General features: G+C 43.6%; 1 protein-coding gene across 1 annotated transcript; it reads left to right on the top strand.

The window, feature by feature from the left end:
• Positions 1–480: 480 nt before the first annotated feature.
• LOC115196663 (ras-related and estrogen-regulated growth inhibitor-like protein) lies at positions 481–2,708 on the top strand. Its single transcript, XM_029757507.1, has 4 exons — positions 481–738; positions 923–976; positions 1,081–1,157; positions 2,232–2,708. The coding sequence occupies exons 1-4, from the start codon at positions 666–668 to the stop codon at positions 2,655–2,657; spliced, it is 630 nt and encodes a 209-aa protein (XP_029613367.1). The 5' UTR covers positions 481–665; the 3' UTR covers positions 2,658–2,708.
• The last annotated feature ends 20,140 nt before the right edge of the window (positions 2,709–22,848 follow it).

Here is a 22,848-nt window from a genome sequence, read left to right as displayed (position 1 = left end):
ATAGTAAGTGTACAGTATACATAAAATGATTACTGTAGGCCTACTGTATGATTTACGCACACATGCTAAATATTAGTTCCCACTTTCTGCACGCAAACGCGTTTTTACTTTGCCATTTAACTCCATGATTATCCTTGGTAAGTAATCAGGACCTTAAAGCTGCACTGCCTAACTAAGTGTGTACAGTGGTTTTTGGAGACTACAGCCAATCTGTTCTACATCTAGTTTTTGGAGACTAGTTTACACCACACGATACTAAACCAAAACAGCTTCCCCAATACTGTATGCAAATCTAGGATCCTCCCCAGACATTAGCTATCGCCTCATGCTTATGCATAATTTCCATTTGGAAGATACCATTTGCATATCTACAAGTTTAAAAAAGAATGTGAGGTAAATGTTTGTTGAAAACGTGTTTGTTATTCAAAAGTCGGCAAAAGTATGCCCACATTGTTTACGCTAAAACATTATTTTTCTGCATAAACAGTCAGTAGGCTGTGCTCAATGCAATTGCATATTTCGGATTTGAATGGTGCGGAGTATATTTCCACGCCCCTTTAACTAGTGTGTGCACCACTCATTGCGGCATAAACCTCCTCTCTGCTGCTCTCAACATTATATCAATAGTCCTGATCTAGTCTAACCAATAAACCGCCGCCAGAATCATGACAGGACTGAACGCTTTAAAAGTGGATGCTAATGTAGTAGTTCTTGGGACAGACAGGGTTGGTAAATCTGGTAAGACCAAATCTCTAATAACTCTCATTATTTATAATTTGTGCAATTTATTCAAAAGTCTTCAGTGATCAGTGGTCCATTTTAGTCAGGATTAGTTTTTCCTTAATTGGCATTGCTGACTGAATCCAATCTGTTCCTCAAAATACAAATGGTAAAAATGATGATGATGATCATTATTTCACAGCGCTGACAGTCCGCTTCTTAACTAGAAGATTCATTGGAGAATATGGGGATATTGGTAAGTTTAGTTGGTCTGTCATCACCAGCTATTGTAGTATCAAGTAAACATTTTACTACTATATACTGTACAACTAAATTAATACTTACGTTAAATCCTTTCAGAATCAATCTACAGCCACAATGTTATCGTGGATGGAAGGGACATAACTTTTAACATCTGGGATTCACCATATTGTCAGGTATTACAAAATGTTACATTTATTCTGTTTCAAGTGCTATCATAATGATGACTGATACTGTATTTTGCTTTTACATGGCATTGTATTTTGGTTTTACATGGTATTCAGTCTTCTGAAATGACTGCAGGCATTGAGCATATTTGGCAACTTAAACAGAGCACTTCAGTTAGCCATAGGCTACTTTATAAGTGCCTGCATGGGACACAGATTTATGATGCTTCCATTTCCCTGTACTGCAGTGAGTATTACTGCCAAAAAGTGCCTGGTTGTCTTCGACATGAATCCCATTTTACCAGCGATGGAAAAAATACCAAATTGTCATACTTGAGTAAAAGTTAAGATACCTTAATAGAAAATTACTCAAGTAAAAAGGAAAGTCACCTAGTAAAATTCTACTTGAGTAAATGTCTAGAAGTATTTGGTTTTGAATATACAGTACCTAAGTATAAAAAAAATGAAATTGCAAAAATATACTTAAGTATCAAAAGTAAAAGTATAAATAATTCAAAATACTTATATTAAGAAAACCAGATTGCATAAGTTTATTTTGTATTTTTATCAATAGCCAGGGGCACGCTCCAACACTTAGACATAATTTATTTACAAACGAAGCATCTGTGTTTTGTGAGTCTGCCAGATCAGAGGTAGTAGAGATGATTAAGGATGTTCTCTTGATAAGTGCGGGAATTGGACCATTTTCCTGTCCTGCTAAGCATTCAAAACACTTTTGGGTGTCAGGGAAAATGTATGGAGTAAAAAGGACATTATTTTCTTTACAAATGTAGTGAAGTAAAAGTAAAAGTAAAAAAATATATAAATAGTAAAGTACAGATACCCAAAAAAACTACTTAAGTAGTACTTTAAAGTATTTTTACTTAAGTACTTTACACCACTGCATTTTACTAGCACCCTGCAGGGCCACAGTGACTGGACACCATCTCTATCAGCCCAGAGAAATAGGGCTTACATGGACTAACTTATCCCACGATTGATCCTTTCCCAAATACAAAATCGATCATTCTTTGATCCAAGCAAGCCTATATCAATTGTATATATTATTTTAACCTTTTCCAGGACCTGTCCAGGGAGACCACCCTATATGAAAAGAGAGTCCAGTGGGCAGATGGTTTTGTCCTGGTCTACAGCATCTGTGATAGGGCCAGCTTCAATGCTGTCACCAAGCTGATCCAGTCCATCAAGGCCACCAAGGACTACCTGGGCATGGATAAGGTGCCTGTAGTGATCGTGGGCAACAAGAAGGACCTGAATCACAGACGGACAGTCCTCAGTGAGGAGGGCAGACTGCTAGCCCTCACCACAGCCTGCCAGTTCTATGAGGTTACGGCTGCTGAAAACTACCACAGTATCTTCATGGTGTTTCACGGACTAATAGACAGGATACATGCGTCCAAGTCATCCATTAAGAGGCCAGCTGGAATCAAGGGTATAGTGAAAAGCATGTCTGCAGTTTTTACCAGGAAACGAACAGATTCGCTGTGATACTATGGCACAGAGAGGAATACATTATATGGTGCATTTGGAAAGTATTCAGACCCCTTTACACATTTTGTAACGTTACAGCCTTATTCTAAAATTGATGAAATATTTTTTTTCCTCAATCTACACACAATACCCCATAATGACAAAGCGAAAACAGATTTTTAGAAATGTTTGAAAATGAATTACAAATTACAAAACAGAAATACATTATTTACATAAGTATTCAGACCCTTTGCTATGAGACTCGAAATTGAGCTCAGGTGCATCCTGTTTCCATCGATCTTCTTTCAATTGATTGGTAGTGCATGTCAGAGCAAAACCCAAGCAATGAGGTCAAAGGAATTGTCTGTAGAGCTCCTAGACAGGATTGTGTCGAGGCAAAGATCTGGAGAAAGGTACCAAAAAATGTCTGCAGCATTGAAGGTCCCCAAAAACACGGTGGCCTCCATCATTCTTAAATTAAGACGTTTGGAACCACCAAGACTCTTCCAAGAGCTGGCCGCCCGGCCAAATTGAGCAATCAGGGGAGAAGGGCATTGGTCAGGGAGGTGACCAAGAACCTGATGGTCACTCTGACAGAGCTCCAAAGTTCCTCTGTGGAGATAGGAGAACCTTTCAGAAGGATTACCATCTCTGCAGCACTCCACCAATCAGGCCTTTATGGTAGAGGGGCCAGACGGAAGCCACTCCTCAGTAAAAGGCATGTGACAGCCCGGTTGGAGTTTGCCAAAAGGCACCTAAAGGACTCTCAGACCATGAGAAACAAGATTCTCTGGTCTGATGAAACCAATATTGAACTCTTTGGCCTGAATGCCAAGCATCACATCTCGAGGAAACCTGGCACCATCCCTACGGTGAAGCATGGTGGTGGCAACATCATGCTGTGGGGATGTTTTTCAGCTGCAGGAACTGGGAGTAGTCAGGATCAAGGGAAAGATGAACAGAGCAAAGTACAGAGAGATCCTTGATGAAAACCTGCTGAATCCTTTCCAAATGCACTGTATATTGTAATCAATTTATGGGTCTGACATGAGTTGCTGTTTGCGACCTGTGCTCTGGCATCAGGACATGACTTGTGTGTGCCAAGATCTCCAGAGACTGACTTATGGTTCCGACATGTTAATGAAGGGTAGAAACAATGCAGGTGTGGAAATGGAGATTAGTACCCAAAGTTATTGCTATAGTTTTGCTGGCTGCTGCAGGACAGGACTGACTTGGATGGAGCAAACTGTCCACAGGGATTTTATATCTTGTATATTACTTACAAGGAAACAATTCATTACTGTAACTGTCCTAAAGCTGCTCCTTACACTGAATACTTTTGCAAAGAAATGCATGTGAATGTGATGGCCGGAGTACAATGAAATTCTGTGGCTGTCTGGTAAAAGGTGCCAAAGTTGGCTCACAAAGAGCAAAATGATTTTATGAAATTACTATTATCCTCAACCCTCAATCAACCTTCATAGGGCAAGCACTTAATAATTACTTTCATACACAAACATCACCTTTTTTTGTACGTGAGTACTTTTCAAGATGGGAGACAAGGATCCAGGAAATGAATACAATTGTAATATATTGCAATCATTGTACTGTACAAAACACTTGAGATAAGTATAAATGTATGTATATTTTCCTATACAGCAATTAAATACTCATGACAAAAAAAATCTTATGAGCTGAATAAAACCCCTTTACCTTCATCTTATTCAATTTATGTTAGATGGGAAAACTGGAATCAATATTGGGCCGTATGGTATGTGAATTACTTTTCTTGTAACGCAGCAACTAGTACAGTAGCACGTTTAGCCACAATCTAAATCACCAGTCAGTCAAGAAACAAACACCTCTAAATACAAAGACTTGTAGGAACATTTGACCATGTTGATTAGAAAATACCAGCCTCCCCTAGACAGAATGAACAGAACATGACAGATGGAACAAATAAAACAGTTCCATTCAGATTAAATACCTACAAAATGAATCATACTACCAGTTCAAGGCAGGTAAGGATTTAATGCAAAGTGAGGGTGTAAACAGATACATGTGCTATTAAGAAACAGTAAATGAAAGAATATTCTTTGGTTTAAACGGTTTAAATTCATGCATGTCCCTCATCGTGATAAAATATGGGTTATTTCTTCAAGACAATCTTTTGTTCAACATTTTCTCATGGGATGTAGTTACGAAGGAAAAAAGGATTCACAGAGTCGGATTTCTCCTCAAATCCAATTTATTAATCCCACTAATGACAGAAAGAGAGCTCAAGGTGGACAGGATCAAGGTACTTCGCTTCATTGGCATGTCTGTAGCCAAAGCTAATGAGCACAGTCATATTGTTTCAAACTTGCTTTTAGATCTTTTATTGGATACCTGTCAACAGAATAGGAGGCATGCTTTCAAGCAAAGCTTTGGCCCTTTCCTTATTTTTACAATTTCACAAAGAAACACATATCATATAAGTACTAAACACCAGAGGTGGGACCAAGTCATTGTTTTACAAGTCACAAGGAAGTCTCAAGTCTTAGTACGCAAGTCCCAAGTCAAGTCCCAAGTCAAAACAGGCAAGTCTGAGTCAAGTCTCAAGTCAAGACCGACAAGTATCAAGTCAAGTCTCAAGTCCTAAACTTTGAGTTTCGAGTCCTAAACAAGTCATAATGTGCTCTTCACCAAATGTAATACCATTTCATATTTTTAACAAGAATAATAGTTAGTATATTACATTGACGCAAATCATGAATGCTTTTAAAAATATATTTATTACTTTCCAAATAAACATTATATTTCCATGGAAATACATGGGTAGCCATGAGAAAGACCCCCCCCCCAATAGCGATCGACTATCGAGGATCGCTATGGGGTGCAATCGGGCGATGTAGGCTTGTACACAATCGCCCAACCTTAACACACACACACACTGTGTGTGTGGTTACAGTAGGCTAACATATGTCAATGGTTTTAGGAACAGCAGTAACATCAGGCAGGATTTAGGCTACCAACTACCTAGCCAGTTGTAGCTCAATCTTGGGTGCAATGATCACATTCCTGCACTGACTGACTGTGTGGAGGCTCATTTATTTAACATTACATTAGCCAACATGCTACACTTGCAAAGTTATGAATGATATAGCTGTCGGCTATATTAGCCACGACTTACAGTTCTTTGTGCAGCTTCAAATGTTGAACAAAGTTGGAAGTTGTTGCGCCTCCGTCTGTAATTTTCTTCCCGCATGTTTTGCAAGTTGCAATCTGTTTTTTGTTGATACAGCATAGTCTTTATATCCGTAAATAATAATTTTGGGTATCATCTTTCCAAGGGCTCCATCTGAATTCACTCGCCAATGTTCCTTTGCACTGCCACGCGCAACCTTTTCTCAGCTGGCACAATTTGATTGGCTGCTGTCCGATTCAAACTGTAATCCATTAAATTAAGAGTTGATGCGCTGCACATTTTTTTTAATAGCATCATTTTTTACATTTGGGCTTGGGGAGGGTATCAAGTCAGTTTGAGTCAAAAGGCTCAAGTCCAAGTTAAGTTACGAGTCATTGGTGTAAAGTGAAAGTCGAGTTGCAAGTCATCATATTTGTGACTCGAGTCCAAGTCATGTGACTCGAGTACACACCTCTGTTAAACACACATCATGTAAGTACACTGGAACTGCGACACACCTAAATGCACTTGCTATTATTGTATAAAGCTCTACAAATGATGTTGCAATGTTTGAATCACAGCCTTGTTGTACGCTAATATTAAATTGCTGCTAGTTGACACTGTTAGCCATGCATTAGAGTTGTATCCTTCTGCATGATCTCCACAGTGACAATGTATTTAGCGGTGGGACTGTAGCGGTTGGTACAGTATGCACAGAGTGTGAGGAATTGTGGAACCTCACAGCGATCTCTCCTCTCTGTGGGATGTGCTGGCTGGAGACAGAGGTGTAGGACTGGACCAGTATCCTCCTCTGCTTTTGGGGGATCTTCCTCAGGACCCTCTGCTTGAGGAGCTGGGCCTGGTCAGAGATCTGGGGCTCCCTGTCCTCATCCCCAGCACTGCAGTCAGGCTCGAACCAGGATAACCCTGGTATTGCTTGGTGGTATTGATGATTGTTCTGTATGCATGGCAATCTATACAACTCGTAGACGTTAGTTACTAGCATTCAAAATCACACATTGACCACATTGCAACTACAAGGATACCATCCTCACAAATGAAGAGTTCATGGAATATGCTTAACATTGTTATTCCCACAGATGTTTGGTCTTATACTAACAGTCCTGTTACAACACAGCTCCTGACTCAGACATTGCATACCTATTTTTTCCTAAATGGTTTTAGGGCCTGCTCATGGCACAGGACTCTTTGTCATGGGGGAGGGTTGTTACATTTCCGTCGTCCTAGGCAGACCATGGATTCCATTCCGGTACCAGGAGACCATTCTCCTGTTCAAATCCTCTAGTTCACTACTGTTGTGTGGAGTGTGCTTGTGAACTTGGTCTGACCCTCCAGACCAGCAAGATTCCCTCACACCTCCTCAGCACAGAGGACTCCCAGGGGACGCCTAATGTGCAGACAGACAGAGACACTAGCCAGGGAGGCTGCAAGGCAGGTAAGCTGGTGCCAGACCCATTGGAGTCCCCCGTCTGTCTGGGTGTGAGGGAACATGCCAGCGCTTAATGAGGCAGACCTGGGTCTGTCTGTGGCCCAAACAGCTCACCATCACATTCTCTGACCCCCTGAAGGCCTGGCCTCAGCAGGATTCTAGTGTTATAGAACAGCCTGATGGAGACATCTCACCTGTCAGACCATTCACTGAATTTATGCAACAGAGGATAATAGTGTACTGTAACAACAGAACTGCCATCAGAAATACAAACAGGGAATATATATTTTTGTAAGAGGACATTTTTGAATAACAAATTAAACTACTACATTTGAGAGAGATATGTGAGTATGTGCCTATGAACATCTATCCCCCAAAACAAGTATGGTGTGCATGGGATGAGCAGTTGGCTTTCATTCCGTTTAATACCGACAGATAGAACCACACACTGTACTGTAGATGTCAGTGATGTCCTTGTTCCACATGGCTAGCTCTTTAGAGAGCTGTTCTTATTAAGGACGTGCACATGAAGGCTATTCCAAGCCTCTGCACACCCTAATCTCTCCTAATTTTACAGATACACTTTCATTACTGGAGACAAAGACACTGGAAGTCTAAACACGAAGACTATATTAAGTTCAGTTCCAAAACATGTTTGAATTTATCTGTCACACACCACAGACTTAACCATAAGCTTTGTTTTAAGCCACCAGACATGGTCAAAGCAAGTAAAGAGTTCATATCAATGTCTGAGGTAATCTTCAAAATAACCTGCCCTTGCGAATTTGAGACACGTGTTATCTGAAAATGCAGCAAATTAGAATTTCAGATTGTGTTTAAAAAAAAAAGCCAACTAGACCTGCCTGCTGTTTGTTCAGGGGATCAGGAGATGTATGATGGCAGGGAGATATTGAATGACATTCTGATTGATTCATTGGCAGTGTCTGAAATCTGGCTTGCCTACTACTTACTTGAACTGCATATTGTGCACTAATCGTAAGCAAGATATCTAATATAAGATATCTAAGGCAAATTGCGTTGTTTCCCGCCATTCATTTGTTTTGGTTCAGTGTGTCCCCTCAGCTGATTATCAGCTGTTATCTGACACACGTGGGTCTCGAAAGATGATCATGTGCAGAGAATTCTACTAGATAAAAAGCCGAAATAAGTATCACATCATTGCATTTAAAGCAAGGGTGTCATGCAACACAAAAATCTCAGGGGGCACAAAGTACGTGAGGATAGCTGGGGGTCCGGAAGTGAAAGATTGAAAGAAATTTAAGTATTATTCATACATTTAGCAATTGCTTGCTTTCTAAAGTCTTCCATCCTTGCCAGCAGGCAAGCTAGCTACTCTAACTTCATTGATAGCCTGAAATGGCTTCTTGGTAGCAAGGTTGGGAGATTGGGAACCTCTATGGGGCTAGCTAAAGCCAACTTCCTAAAATTGCTAGGTGGCTAGTAGTATTACTGAGAAACAAAAATCAACATTTTTACCCACCAAAAAAACATTCTCGAAACGTCACGTACTACAAAACATCATTTTTTCACATACCCAAAATGCCTATTATTTAGAACGCAAGAACGGGTTTTTGGACAAGGCCACAATATTTCATTAGGAAGCTCTTTGAACAGACAGGCAATTGAGGCCAAACACACTCTGGTATGATCTATAAAGGGCAGAATCCATGCAGGCCTTTAAATCTGCTGACATTAACCAGAATGCATCGGCTCACCTTCAGGCGAATTTTTCTTTTGTAATGTGATTAAAAAGATAAATTAACTGATTGTAAATATTTTGTTCCACAGCTGACACAAAGCATCTAGTTCAAACCGTGTTGTCGCTTTGTCCATGTGAAGCTTGCGTTGAGTTTTTGGTCATCTTTTTGCCCCTCAGGTTTAGAGGATCAATGGCAATGCCACAGGAGTGAAATGGGTATTTTCTCCCTGCTTGCCATCATGGCACGTTTTCCTAAGCCACAGCTGATCAATTCCCACAGACAATGTAATTTCCCTGTTCCTTATTAAATACAACCTGCCTTTATCTCATTACTGAGGAAGCAACTGAATCAGGTTGGATTACAGGTTCACTCAATGTGCAGTAAACCTGGGCAACACTGGAAAACAAGATGACAAGACATATGACAAGACACTGAAGATTAATAAAACAAGTGTGAAAAGTTTGGAATAACTAATCAATTTTGGTCGCAGAAAAATTCACTAAATTAAATAGTGTTGGTAGTTTGACTGAATCCAGTATACAGTACATATTGGTTCTGTTTAGGCCTCATAAAGATTTTTATATAACAAGATCATATTACTGCATACAGAAATAAGGACTAGTGAGGGGAAAGAATGTCCACTGCCTACTGCAGACAGTTACGCAACAGTAATAAAACATCATTCTTGGACCATGGTGCTCCAAATAAACATCACCCAACATCCTGCTTGACAAGTTACCAAGGGAACCCTAAGGTATTAACTTTTAAAGACCCATGATAGGTGCTTTACAGAAATTTCCAGTGCATAATACATTAAGGGCACTATCAATTAAAGTGTATAGGTGTGCCATTGAGCCAACATTTAATGTACTCACCTTCACCAGGTGAGTCAATACAGGAGCCATACCGTGTACGAAACAACTACCGTCTAACCACTAGATGAACACACCTAAGAGAGTGCATTTTCAAAATGCAAGGTGCAAAAAATATGGCTTTTATATGTATAACATTATGTATACGGAACGACTTGATTAGTGTAGTGTTGTGTTAGTTAGCTAGCATTTTCGTCATTTTAGTCAATAAGATTTTCGCAACGTAAGCTTAACTTTCTGAACATTCGAGACGTGTAGTCCACTTGTCATTCCAATCTCCTTTGCATTAGCGTAGCCTCTTCTGTAGCTTGTCAACTATGTGTCTGGCTATCCCTGTTCTCTCACCTCTGCACAGGCCATACAAACGCTTCACACCGCGTGGCCGCTGCCACTCTAACCTGGTGGTCCCAGCGCGCACGACCCACGTGGAGTTCCAGGTCTCCGGCAGCCTCTGGAACTGCCGGTCTGCGGCCAACAAGGCTGAGTTCATCTCAGCCTATGCTACCCTCCAGTCCCTAGACTTCCTGGCGCTGACGGAAACATGGATTACCACAGATAACACTGCTACTCCTACTGCTCTCTCCTCGTCTGCCTACGTGTTCTCGCATACCCCTAGAGCATCGAGCCAGCGGGGTGGTGGCACTGGAATCCTCATCTCTCCTAAGGGGACATTCTCTCTTTCTCCCCTGACCCATCTGTCTATCTCCTCATTTGAATTCCATGCTGTCACAGTTACCAGCCCTTTCAAGCTTAACATCCTTATCATTTATCGCCCTCCAGGTTCCCTTGGAGAGTTCATCAATGAGCTTGATACCTTGATAAGTTCCTTCCCTGAGGATGGCTCACCTCTCACAGTTCTGGGTGACTTTAACCTCCCCACGTCTACCTTTGACTCATTCCTCTCTGCCTCCTTCTTTCCACTCCTCTCCTCCTTTGACCTCACCCTCTCACCTTCCCCCCCTACTCACAAGGCAGGCAATACGCTTGACCTCATCTTTACTAGATGCTGTTCTTCCACTAATCTCATTGCAACTCCCCTCCAAGTCTCCGACCACTACCTTGTATCCTTTTCCCTCTCGCTCTCATCCAACACTTCTCACTCTGCCCCTACACGGATGGTATTGCGCCGTCCCAACCTTCGCTCTCTCTCTCCCGCTACTCTCTCCTCTTCCATCCTATCATCTCTTCCCTCTGCTCAAACCTTCTCCAACCTATCTCCTGATTCTGCCTCCTCAACCCTCCTCTCCTCCCTTTCTGCATCCCTCGATTTTCTCTGTCCCCTATCCTCCAGGCCGGCTCGGTCCTCCACTCCTGCGCCGTGGCTCGACGACTCACTGCGAGCTCACAGAACAGGGCTCCGGGCAGCCGAGCGGAAATGGAGGAAAACTCGCCTCCCTGCGGACCTGGCATCCTTTCACGCCCTCCTCTCTACATTTTCCTCTTCTGTCTCTGCTGCTAAAGCCACTTTCTACCACTCTAAATTCCAAGCATCTGCCTCTAACCCTAGGAAGCTCTTTGCTACCTTCTCCTCCCTCCTGAATCCTCCTCCCCCCCCTCTCTCTGCCGATGACTTCGTCAACCATTTTGAAAAGAAGGCTGATGACATCCGATCCTCGTTTGCTAAGCCAAACGACACCGCTGGTCCTGCTCACACTGCCCTACCCTGTGCTTTGACCTCTTTCTCCCCTCTCTCTCCAGATGAAATCTCGCGTCTCGTGACGGCCGGCCGCCCAACGACCTGCCCACTTGACCCTATCCCCTCCTCTCTTCTCCAGACCATTTCCGGAGACCTTCTCCCCTACCTCACCTCGCTCATCAACTCATCCTTGACCGCTGGCTACGTCCCTTCCGTCTTCAAGAGAGCGAGAGTTGCACCCCTTCTGAAAAAACCTACACTCGATCCCTCCGATATCAACAACTACAGACCAGTATCCCTTCTTTCTTTTCTCTCCAAAACTCTTGAACGTGCCGTCCTTGGCCAGCTCTCCTGCTATCTCTCTCAGAATGACCTTCTTGATCCTAATAAGTCAGGTTTCAAGACTGGGCATTCAACTGAGACTGCTCTTCTCTGTGTCACGGAGGCTCTCCGCACTGCTAAAGCTAACTCTCTCTCCTCTGCTCTCATCCTTCTAGACCTATCTGCTGCCTTTGATACCGTGAACCATCAGATCCTCCTCTCCACCCTCTCCGAGCTGGGCATCTCCGGCGCGGCCCTCGCTTGGATTGCGTCCTACCTGACAGGTCGCTCCTACCAGGTGGCGTGGCGAGAATCTGTCTCCGCACCACGTGCTCTCACCACTGGTGTCCCCCAGGGCTCTTTTCTAGGCCCTCTCCTATTCTCACTATACACCAAGTCACTTGGCTCGGTCATATCCTCACATGGTCTCTCCTATCATTGCTACGCAGACGACACACAATTAATCTTCTCCTTTCCCCCTTCTGATAACCAGGTGGCGAATCGCATCTCTGCATGTCTGGCAGACATATCAGTGTGGATGACGGCTCACCACCTCAAGCTGAACCTCGGCAAGACGGAGCTGCTCCTCCTCCCGGGGAAGGACTGCCCGTTCCATGATCTCACCATCACGGTTGACAACTCCCTTGTGTCCTCCTCCCAGAGTGCTAAGAACCTTGGCGTGACCCTGGACAACACCCTGTCGTTCTCCACTAACATCAAGGCGGTGACCCGATCCTGCAGGTTCATGCTCTACAACATTCGCAGAGTACGACCCTGCCTCACACAGGAAGCGGCGCAGGTCCTAGTCCAGGCACTTGTCATCTCCCGTCTGGATTACTGCAACTCGCTGTTGGCTGGGCTCCCTGCCTGTGCCATTAAACCCCTACAACTCATCCAGAACGCCGCAGCCCGTCTGGTGTTCAACCTTCCCAAGTTCTCTCACGTCACCCCACTCCTCCGCTCTCTCCACTGGCTTCCAGTTGAAGCTCGCATCCGCTACAAGTCCATGGTGCTTGCCTACGGAGCTGTGAGGGGAACGGCACCTCCGTACCTTCAGGCTCTGATCAGGCCCTACACCCAAACAAGGGCACTGCGTTCATCCACCTCTTGGCTGCTCGCTTCCCTACCTCTGAGGAAGCACAGTTCCCGCTCAGCCCAGTCAAAACTGTTCGCTGCTCTGGCACCCCAATGGTGGAACAAGCTCCCTCACGACGCCAGGACAGCGGAGTCAATCACCACCTTCCGGAGACACCTGAAACCCCACCTCTTTAAGGAATACCTGGGATAGGATAAAGTAATCCTTCTAACCCCCCCCTAAAAGATTTAGATGCACTATTGTAAAGTGGTTGTTCCACTGGATATCTTAAGGTGAATGCACCAATTTGTAAGTCGCTCTGGATAAGAGCGTCTGCTAAATGACTTAAATGTTAAATGTATACCATTAATCAAACAAACTAGCCACATGTTTATTTGGCCACATCTTATGAAGTGCAATCAAACTCTCCTGCTGAGTCCAACATTAAGGCACTGTATGCCAACTTGTCCTGACATTGACTTTAAACCTCCCAATAAAGGAGTTACCATGGTCAGCTGGAGGGCTGGAATGTGTGAACTGTAAAACTGTTAATAAGGCTAAGTGGAATTTTTTGCTAAAGAAAAAACCTGAAGAAATACGTGAACTGTTCAGAAATCCCAGCTATCCAATATCCCTTTGCCATTCCTGAACTCCTCAGCAGAGTATTAAGGCCCCCTGCAGAGTTGCTCTCCAAAAGTCCTCTTTCGCCTCTAAGCAGTCGAAATTCACTATGCAGAGCACTCTCACTGCTGGTCACTTAACTTCAGTACTCCTCCAGGATTTGTCCTTTGCAAGTCAAACTCAAAACATGATGATAAACTTAAGTCAATAGTGGAATACCACTATACTACTGGCAAGTCATTTTTGGCTAGCATCAATCAAGGTAAACAGGATAGATTCCACTCGTTAGCCTTTGGGTTTCAGGTGTTCTGTGCATATTGCTTCATTTGCTTGTGAAATAATCTGAAGTCTCTTAGTCAGGTGACAGGAGACGGATGCCTCTGGTCTGGAGCTGTCTGTCAGTGAGCGCTACACTACTGTATTGTGACAGCTCTGTAAGCCATCTCCCTTTGCACAGGGTGATAATGATGTCTATTTCACAGACAGCAGACATGGTCAGGGGTCTGCCTGGCTCTACTGCACAGAGATTTTAGGAAATTACACACACACACACGCATGCATGTGCGCGCGCACACACACACACTTGAGTACATGATGAGAGACCTCACTTTGATCATGAAATCCTTTCCCTGTGAACACATTACCTACCAAAACAGCATGTAATTCTGTCATGGCTATATACACAAGTCAGTACTAGAAACAATAACTAAATTACCAGTGTCTAAAATCAAGCCCCATCAAGGCTTCTCCAGGGAGGGAATATACACTAAACGCCAATAAAGACATTGGAGAATGTTAATAGTACTTATAGCAGGGGGCCCCTCTGAACAGAATGTGCCTTTCGTTTACATACAACAATGATGAATTCAACAAAAATATCAACCACTTGTGCCAGTGGTCGACTGTACTGTACCCATCAATTGGGGACTTAATTTCCTGAACAAGTAAAAAACATTTTGTACAGTATATGCAATATACTGTTTATATACTGTTTTATATGCAATATACTACCGGCGTTCAGGGCAGATGTTTAAGGTAGGTGCACGTGGTCGCTAACAATCGACCGGTCGATCTCCAAGGATTTCCTAATCGATCGCCAAACATTTCTCTACATAGTCCAAATATAAAGCCTTGCGTTCCAATTATTTTATTTGTTTTGCGCTGTTTAAGGTAGGTGCACTTGATTCAGCTGCCCTGCACGCCGGTGGGTCAGGAATCCTGCTTCCTGAGTCTGTTTTCTGCCTGAGCTGACTGTTTTTTTTTTTGGAGTCTGTTTCCTGAGGTTCCTGAACGCACCTTGTCTGGTTGCCAGGCGACGAAGCTAGGCGGGAGAACTCTTGATTACCCGCACCTGCATCTCTCAGCTATCTGCACACCTGGTCCTGATCATCACCTCTTCTCTTCATAAGCCCTGACCTGACATCCATTCCCTGCTGGGTCGTTAGCAATGAACAGTATGTTGTGTCAGCCTCATGTTACCAGAGTTAGTTTTGTTGTTCTGTACTTTTTGCCGGTTACTCACCCCCGTTTACTCTGTCTACAGTCATCCTCCCGGAACATTCATCTCCCTTGCCTGGCCGTCGGTGGTTTCAGTGACATCATTGGAACTGCCTATTCACTCATCAACTCACCGCTGCCGCTCCGTCTCCTGGATTATTCTATTTTCACCTCGAGACTGTAAATAAATACTCACCTTCATTTTACTCACCTTGTCCTGGTCTGCTTCTGGGTTCAGCTTTAGAGAATCGTGACAGGTGGTCGTCGAGCGTTCCCATTTTTAACCATTTCATGTGTCTGATGTGTCTTTCTTTTTCCCAACGCAGTTAAGCCAAAACCATGCCCCGTTATTCAGACGGACGTTCTACTACACACCCATTGGCTAGCTAGCGTTGTCTCACTCACAGGTGATCAGCGCAGAGACAGTGACCTTCCAAGGTAAAGATGTAAAGTGTAATTTAACAATTAGCTGCCTACCGTAATAAAGGCCTATTATTATCATGTTTGGTAACATTTGACCATGTATTTATTTTCAGAGTTTCAATGAGTTATAAAAATGTCTCAGAACTCCGCAGAATTCCCTCAACTGAAGGTCAGCTAAATTAACCTAGGCTACTTAATATTACTAGCTCAGTATTTTAAGTTGTTATATTATCATTAGTAGTCTATTATCAGGTGAAGCATGCGCTTATCATTGATAATTTCTCTAATATTTATTAGCTAATCAGTCAGTCTAACGCCCCTCTGAATAACGGGGCGTGGTTTTGGCTTAACTGCATTGGGAAAAAGAAAGACGCGTCTGATGGTACAAACTCCTCCTACCCGGCGGGCCCGGAGAGCAAATCAATTACACCTATGGCTCAGATTGCCATGTCTGCAGCTCCCATGAGCACACAGCTACGTTGATAGCCATCTGTGTGAGATTAAACGTTAAAAATCATGACTAGAGACTGTCAACGAATACAGCACAGAGCTGCTGTTTTTATGAGCGAGTTCAAGTTAAAGATTTTACTCAGCAATGTCAACTTTATTTAGCACTTTTATAAGCCATGAAACGCCCTCTTCCTATCCACTCGAGCTACAATGTGTAACGATAGACTTATGTTATTATTATCGATAGACTTGCGTTGTTATTAGCGGCTTGTCTTTCTAATATTGAGGAGTATTTCATGTTCTCTGGTCATACGAGTAACAACATGAATTGGAGTCTGAAATAAGGACGTGCGACTCGACTTTGGCCATCAGCTGGAAGAAGGTGTCTCCTTTTGGGTCAGTCAGCGGAGGGAGGAAGAACTGATGGACCATCAGATCCCTCCATCTGCTGAAACCAGAGTTGTGGACTCAAGTCACATGACTTGGACCCAAGTCTGGTAGTGAGCTAGCAAACAGATTGATGATTTGCTGTAAAGCTATAGGATGGGGTGCAGCACAAATGTCAAATTATAGGGAGCGAGGATTGCCATAATAAATAAATAAATATGCAGATCCAAAAATGGTTCTCTTCTTGAAATGTTTGATATTGCTTTCACACATTTAAATGCATAGGCCCTATGGTAAATCTATATTCCATCTAATACTACAATAATTGCTAGCGTTTTCATCATTCCATCCCTGTACCATTTATTGCAACACGCAGGGCATGGATCATCAACTAGATTCAACTGCGGGACGATTTCTTCTTGAGCCGAAGGTCGGGGGGACAGAACATAATTACAAATAATTTGTAGACTGCAAATTGACCGCAGGAAGCTCAAACAGATATAATGTTTGACTAAAACAATCATTTCAAACCTTGCTTACATTTGCGTACGATCAGTCTCTCTATTATGCGTTGGAATACTTAGGAACAGATTTAATAAATTACAATCAATTGAAGCTGTTTTCCTGGTGTTTTTACAGACTTATGTCCAAAAATGAATAAACACTGTTTTTGGCTCAGAAAACCTGGGGGGCGGGGGGCAAATAAATCCATGCTCGCCAGTTTGGGAACCCTGACCTGGGGCCTAGACCTTTCTGTTTCATGTTTGATAGGCCTTCGATACATTTTCATTTAGCCAACCATTTCTTACCCTCTGAGTAGGCGCGGTGTTTATTGTGCACATGAACGTTCACCAGACTCATGAGGAAAAATTCAGTTAATTTAATTCAATTTGTTCATATTTCCCAGGTTATGTCGGAGTTCCGTGTGTCTGTGTCCAAAGTCTCGTTCATTCTGGTTGTGCGTAACAGAAGCGTGCACGCCTCAGTGGGCAGTCAGAACGTTAAATAAGAGAAAATGATTGTTCTACAGTATGTATCCATGGTGTTGAAATATCATTAATGATCATTATGTCTGAATAAGACGAATGTACCAAAGCAACAATGTATGTAGAAATTGCCTTTTACATTGAAAAAACAGTTTATTGGTTGTAATTGCCAATTGGGCAATTGTATAGCCCAGGGGGCCAAGTGATTATATTATGTAGGTCTACCTGTTTTTTTTCTTTTTTTTCTTTCACCTTTATTTAACCAGGTAGGCCAGTTGAGAACACGTTCTCATTTACAACTGCGACCTGGCCAAGATAAAGCAAAGCAGTGCAACAAAAACACAGAGTTACACATAAACAAACGTACAGTCAATAACAGGATAGAAAAATATATGTACAGTGTGTGCAAATGTAGAAGATTAGGAAGGTAAGGCAATAAATAGGCCATAGAGGCGAAAATAATTACAATTTAGCATTAACACTGGACTGATACATGTGCAGATGATGATGATGTGCAAGTAGAGATACTAGGGTGTTTGGTGTGCTATTTCCAGATTGGCTGTGTACAGGTACAGTGATAGTAAGCTGCTCTGACAGCTGATGCTTAAAGTTAGAGAGGGAGATATAAGTCTCCAGCTTCAGTGATTTTTGCAATTCGTTCCAGTCATTGGCAGCAGAGAACTGGAAGGAAAGGCGGCCAAAGGGGGATTTGGCTTTGGGGGTGACCAGTTAAATATACCTGCTGTAGTGCGTGCTATGGGTGGGTGCTGCTATGGTGACCAGTGAGCTGAGATAAGGCGGGGATTTACCTAGCAAAGACTTATAGATGACCTGGATCCAGTGGGTTTGGCGACAAATATGAAGCGAGGGCCAGCCAACGAGAGCATACAGGTCGCAGTGGTGGGTGGTATATGGGGCTTTGGTGAGAAAATGGATTGCACTGTGATCGACTACATCCAGTTTGCTGAGTAGAGTGTTAGAGGTTGTTTTGTAAATGACATCGCCAAAATCAAGGATTGTTAGGATAGTCAGTTTTACGAGGGTATGTTTGAGCAGCATGAGTGAAGGAGGCTTTGTTGCGAAGTAGGAAGCCAATTGTAGATTTGATTTTGGATTGGAGATGCTTAATGTGAGTCTGGAAGGAGAGTTTACAGTCTAACCAGACACCTAGGTATTTGTAGTTGTCCACATGTTCTAAGTCAGAACCATCTAGAGTAGTGATGCTAGTCGGGCGGGTGAGTGCGGGCAGCAATCGGTTGAAGAGGATGCGTTTAGTTTTACTAGCATTTAAAAGCAGTTGGAGGCCACGGAAGGAGTGTTGTATGGCAATGAAGCTCGTCTGGAGGTTTGTTAACACAGTGTCCAAAGGGCCAGATGTACACAGAATGGTGTTGTCTGCGTAGAGGTGGATCAGAGAATCACCAGCAGCAAGAGCGACATCATTGATATATACAGAGAAAAGAGTCGGCCCGAGAATTGAACCCTGTGGCACCCCCATAGAGACTGCCAGAGGTCCAGACAACAGGCCCTCCAATTTGACACACTGAACTCTATCTGAGAAGTAGTTGGTGAACGAGTCGAGGCAGTCATTTTTGAAACCAAGGCTATTGAGTCTGCTGATAAGAATGTGGTGATTGACAGAGTCGAAAGCCTTGGCGAGGTCGATGAAGATGGCTGCACAGTACTGTCTTTTATCGATGGCGGTTATGATATCATTTAGGACCTTGAGCGTGGCTGAGGTACACCCATGACCAGCTCGGAAACCAGATTGCATAGTGGAGAAGGTACGGTGGGATTTGAAATGGTCGGTGATCTGTTTGTTAACTTGGCTTTCAAAGATTTTTAGAAAGGCAGGGCAGCATGCATATAGGTCTGTTGCAGTTTGGGTCTAGAGTGTCTCCCCCTTTGAAGAGGGGGATGACTGCGGCAGCTTTCCAATCTTTGGGGATCTCAGATGATATGAAAGAGAGGTTGAACAGGATAGTAATAAGGGTTGCAACAATTTTGGCTGATAATCTTAGAAAGAGAGGGTCCAGATTGTCTAGCCCAGCGGATTTCTAGGGATTCAGGTTTTGCAGCTCTTTCAGAACATCAGCTGTCTGAATTTGGGGGAAGGATAAGCTGGGGGGAGGGGGGGGCTTGGGAAAGTTGCTGCAGGGAGTGCAGAGCTGTTGGCCCTGGTAGAGGTAGCCAGGTGGAAATCATGGCCAGCCATAGAAAAATGCTTATTGAAATTCTCGATTATCGTAGATTTATCGGTGGTGACAATGTTTCCTAGCCTCAGTGCAGTGGGCAGCTGGGAGGAGGTGCTCTCATTCTCCATGGATTTTACAGTGTCCCAGACCTTTTTTGGAATTAGTACTACAGAATGCAAATTTCTGTTTCAAAAAGCTAGCCTTAGCTTTCCTAAATGACTGTGTATATTGGTTCCTGACTTCCCTGAAAGTTGCATATCGTGGGGGCTATTCAATGCTAATGCAGAATACCACAGGATGTTTTTGTGCTGGTTAAGGGCAATCAAGTCTGGGGTGAACCAAGGGCTATATCTGTTCTTAGTTCTACATTTTTTGAACGGGGCATGCTTATTTAAGATGGCAAGGAAAGCACTTTTAAAGCGCAACCAGGCATCCTCTACTGATGGGATGAGGTCAATATCCTTTCAGGATACCCGGGCCAGGTCAATTAGAAAGGCCTGCTCTTTGAAGTGTTTTATGGAGCGTTTTGAGAGTGATGAGGGGTGGTCGTTTGACCGTGGACCTATTACGGACGCAGCCAATGAGGCAGTGATTGCTGAGATCCTGGTTCAAGACAGCAGAGGTATATTTAGAGGGCAAGTTGGTCAGGATGATATCTAAGACGGTGCCCATGGTTACGGATTTAGGGTTGTACCTGGTAGGTTCCTTGATAATTTGTGTGAGATTGAGGGCATCAAGCTTAGATTGTAGGACGGCCGGGGTGTTAAGCATATCTCAGTTTAGGTCACCTAACAGTACGAACTATGAAGATAGATGGGGGACAATCAATTCACATGTGGTGTCCAGGGCACAGCTGGGGGCTGAGGGGGCAACGAGCAGCAACGGTGAAAGACTTGTTTCTGGAAAGGTGGATTTTTAAAAGTAGAAGCTCGAATTGTTTGGGCACAGACCTGGATAGTATGACAGAACTCTGCAGGTATCTCTGCAGTAGATTGCAACTCCTCCCCCTTTGGCAGTTCTATCTTGTCGGAAAATGTTGTAGTTGGGTATGGAAATGTCAAAATTTTTGGTGGCCTTCTTAAGCCAGGATTCAGACACGGCTAGGACGTCAGGGTTGGCGGAGTGTGCTAAAGCATTGATTAAAACAAACTTAGGGAGGAGGCTTCTGATGTTAACATGCATGAAACCAAGGCTTTTACGGTTACAGAAGTCAACAAATGAGAGTGCCTGGGGAATAGGAGGGGTGCTGGGGTCTGCAGGGCCTGGGTTAACCTCTACATCACCAGAGGAACACAGGAGGAGTAGGATAAGGGTACGGCTAAAGGCTATACGAACTGGTTGTCTAGTGCATTCGGAACAGAGAGTAAAAGGAGCAGATTTCTGGCTGTGGAGGAATATATTCTAGGCAAAATGTACAGACGAGGGTATGGTAGGATGTGAGTACAGTGGAGGTAAACCTAGGCATTGAGTGATGATGAGAGGTGTTGTTTCTAGAGGCACCAGTTAAGCCAGGTGAGGTCACATGTGTGGGGGGTGGGACAAAAGGGCTATCTAAGGCAGATTGGGCAGGGCTGGGGACTCTACAGTGAACTAACTATAACTAACCAAAACAGCAATAGACAAGGCATGTTGACGTTAGGGAAAGGCATGTGTAGCCGAGTGATCATAGGGTCCAATGAGTAGCAATAGGTGAGTCAGGGAGCTGTCGGGGAGTCAGGGAGCCGTTCACTAGTCGCTACTACGCTAGGCGAGCTGGAGACACAGCGATTCAGACAGCTAGCGGTCCGGTGCTAGCAGATGGGCCTTCGGCAACTTCGCAACGGAAGAGCCTGTTGAAACCACCTCGGACGATTACGTCGGCAGACCAGTCATGATGGATCTGTGGGGCTCCGTGTCGGCAGTAAAGGGTCCAAGACAATTGGCAAAAGAGGTTTTGTAGCCCAAGAATTAGCTGGTGGGAGATGGGCCTAGCTCGAAGCAAGCTTAAGGCTAACTGGTGCTTGCTTCGGGACAGAGACATTAGCCAGGAGTAGCCACTCGGATTGCAGCTAGCTAGCTGCGATGACCCGGTGTAAAGGTTCAGATCTTGCGGTAGGAATCCGGAGATGTGGTAGAGAAAAAGCAGTCCGAAATGCTCTGGGTTGATATCACGCTGTGCAGACTGGCAGGTATTGACCGAGCTGAGGTTGCTGGAGCTGAGATTGGCTGGTGTCTGAGTTAACGGTGAAGACCGCTAGCAGTGGCTAACTGACTACTAGCTAGTAGCTAGTTAGCTGGCTAGCTTCTGATGGGAATTCTGGTTCAAAAGTATAAAAATAGCAGATCCGTACCACATTGGGTGAGGCAGGTTGCAGGAGAGTATATTCAGTCCGTAGATGGAAAGTGAGATTAAAATAAATCGGAAATATATACAGAAAAAGACGAGGATAACGATATTTACACGGAGAAGACAAAACACACGTCCGACTGCTACGCCATCTTGGACGACGCTGTTTGAGCTGCTGTTAGACGGATTTGATTTGGTTTCTCAAGGGGAGGCAGTACAGTCTTGCCCTCTACCTGTGTCGGTTCAGATAGGACAGGTTAAGCCTGATACAGAGGCTATTTCTTTTGCGCTATTTCCCGTTCATATTTGGTAAATCTACTGTATTATATGGATCTCCAAAACCTGTAAAGAAATGTACACTCTGAGCAAGCTGCCTTGCCTTCTGATGATGTCATTCCCTTACAACTGCTACAAGGTCCCTATTTTACAATTCCATAGGCTAATCAAAAATAATGAAAAAGGTGGTCGAGCTGGGTACACATGCGCACTAGGCTTATTCAGGAGACATTATAGTTAGTATGCCCTGATCTCAGGAGATGTCAGTGAAAGGTTTGAATTAACAGAGACTGAAACAAATACATCTGATGATTTATATTTATAATCTCAAAATAAGCTGTAACTGTCAATAATAAAACAAAGTTTAAAATGACGTTTGAGTGAACTCTAAATACCGAAAATGAATGTTGAAGTCACTTCTGGACAGGGTAGAGTCTTCGTCACCACTCTATAGCCTGCTGCACAAACCTCATTGCTACAGAACTGTTTTTCATAGGTTAATGTTACATAGCAGCATACGCTTATGTTTTTAAAGTCAAGTAGATCTCGGCCTCCATTTTGACTCAAAGTGATCTCGGCTTAGAAAAGGTTGGTGAACACTGCAATAGGGAATATTGTGTACACACACAAATCCTGTCCAGGATCTAGTCACAGCCATAGAAATCACTCTAACCTCTCTCTTCGGCAGTGGCGGTTCTAGCTTGTATGGCTCCCTGGGCGAACCCCCCCTTCAGCATGACCCCTCCCCAAAAAATAGAAAAGCATTTGGACATTTGGAACAACACAAATAAATAGGGCTCCGGGCAG

The sequence above is a fragment of the Salmo trutta genome, chromosome 7 (genome assembly GCF_901001165.1).
Source record: "Salmo trutta chromosome 7, fSalTru1.1, whole genome shotgun sequence".
In the NCBI taxonomy this organism is placed as follows: Eukaryota; Metazoa; Chordata; class Actinopteri; order Salmoniformes; family Salmonidae; genus Salmo; species Salmo trutta.
Note: the sequence above shows the minus strand (reverse complement) of the source record. Positions and strands in the feature narration are given on the sequence as shown.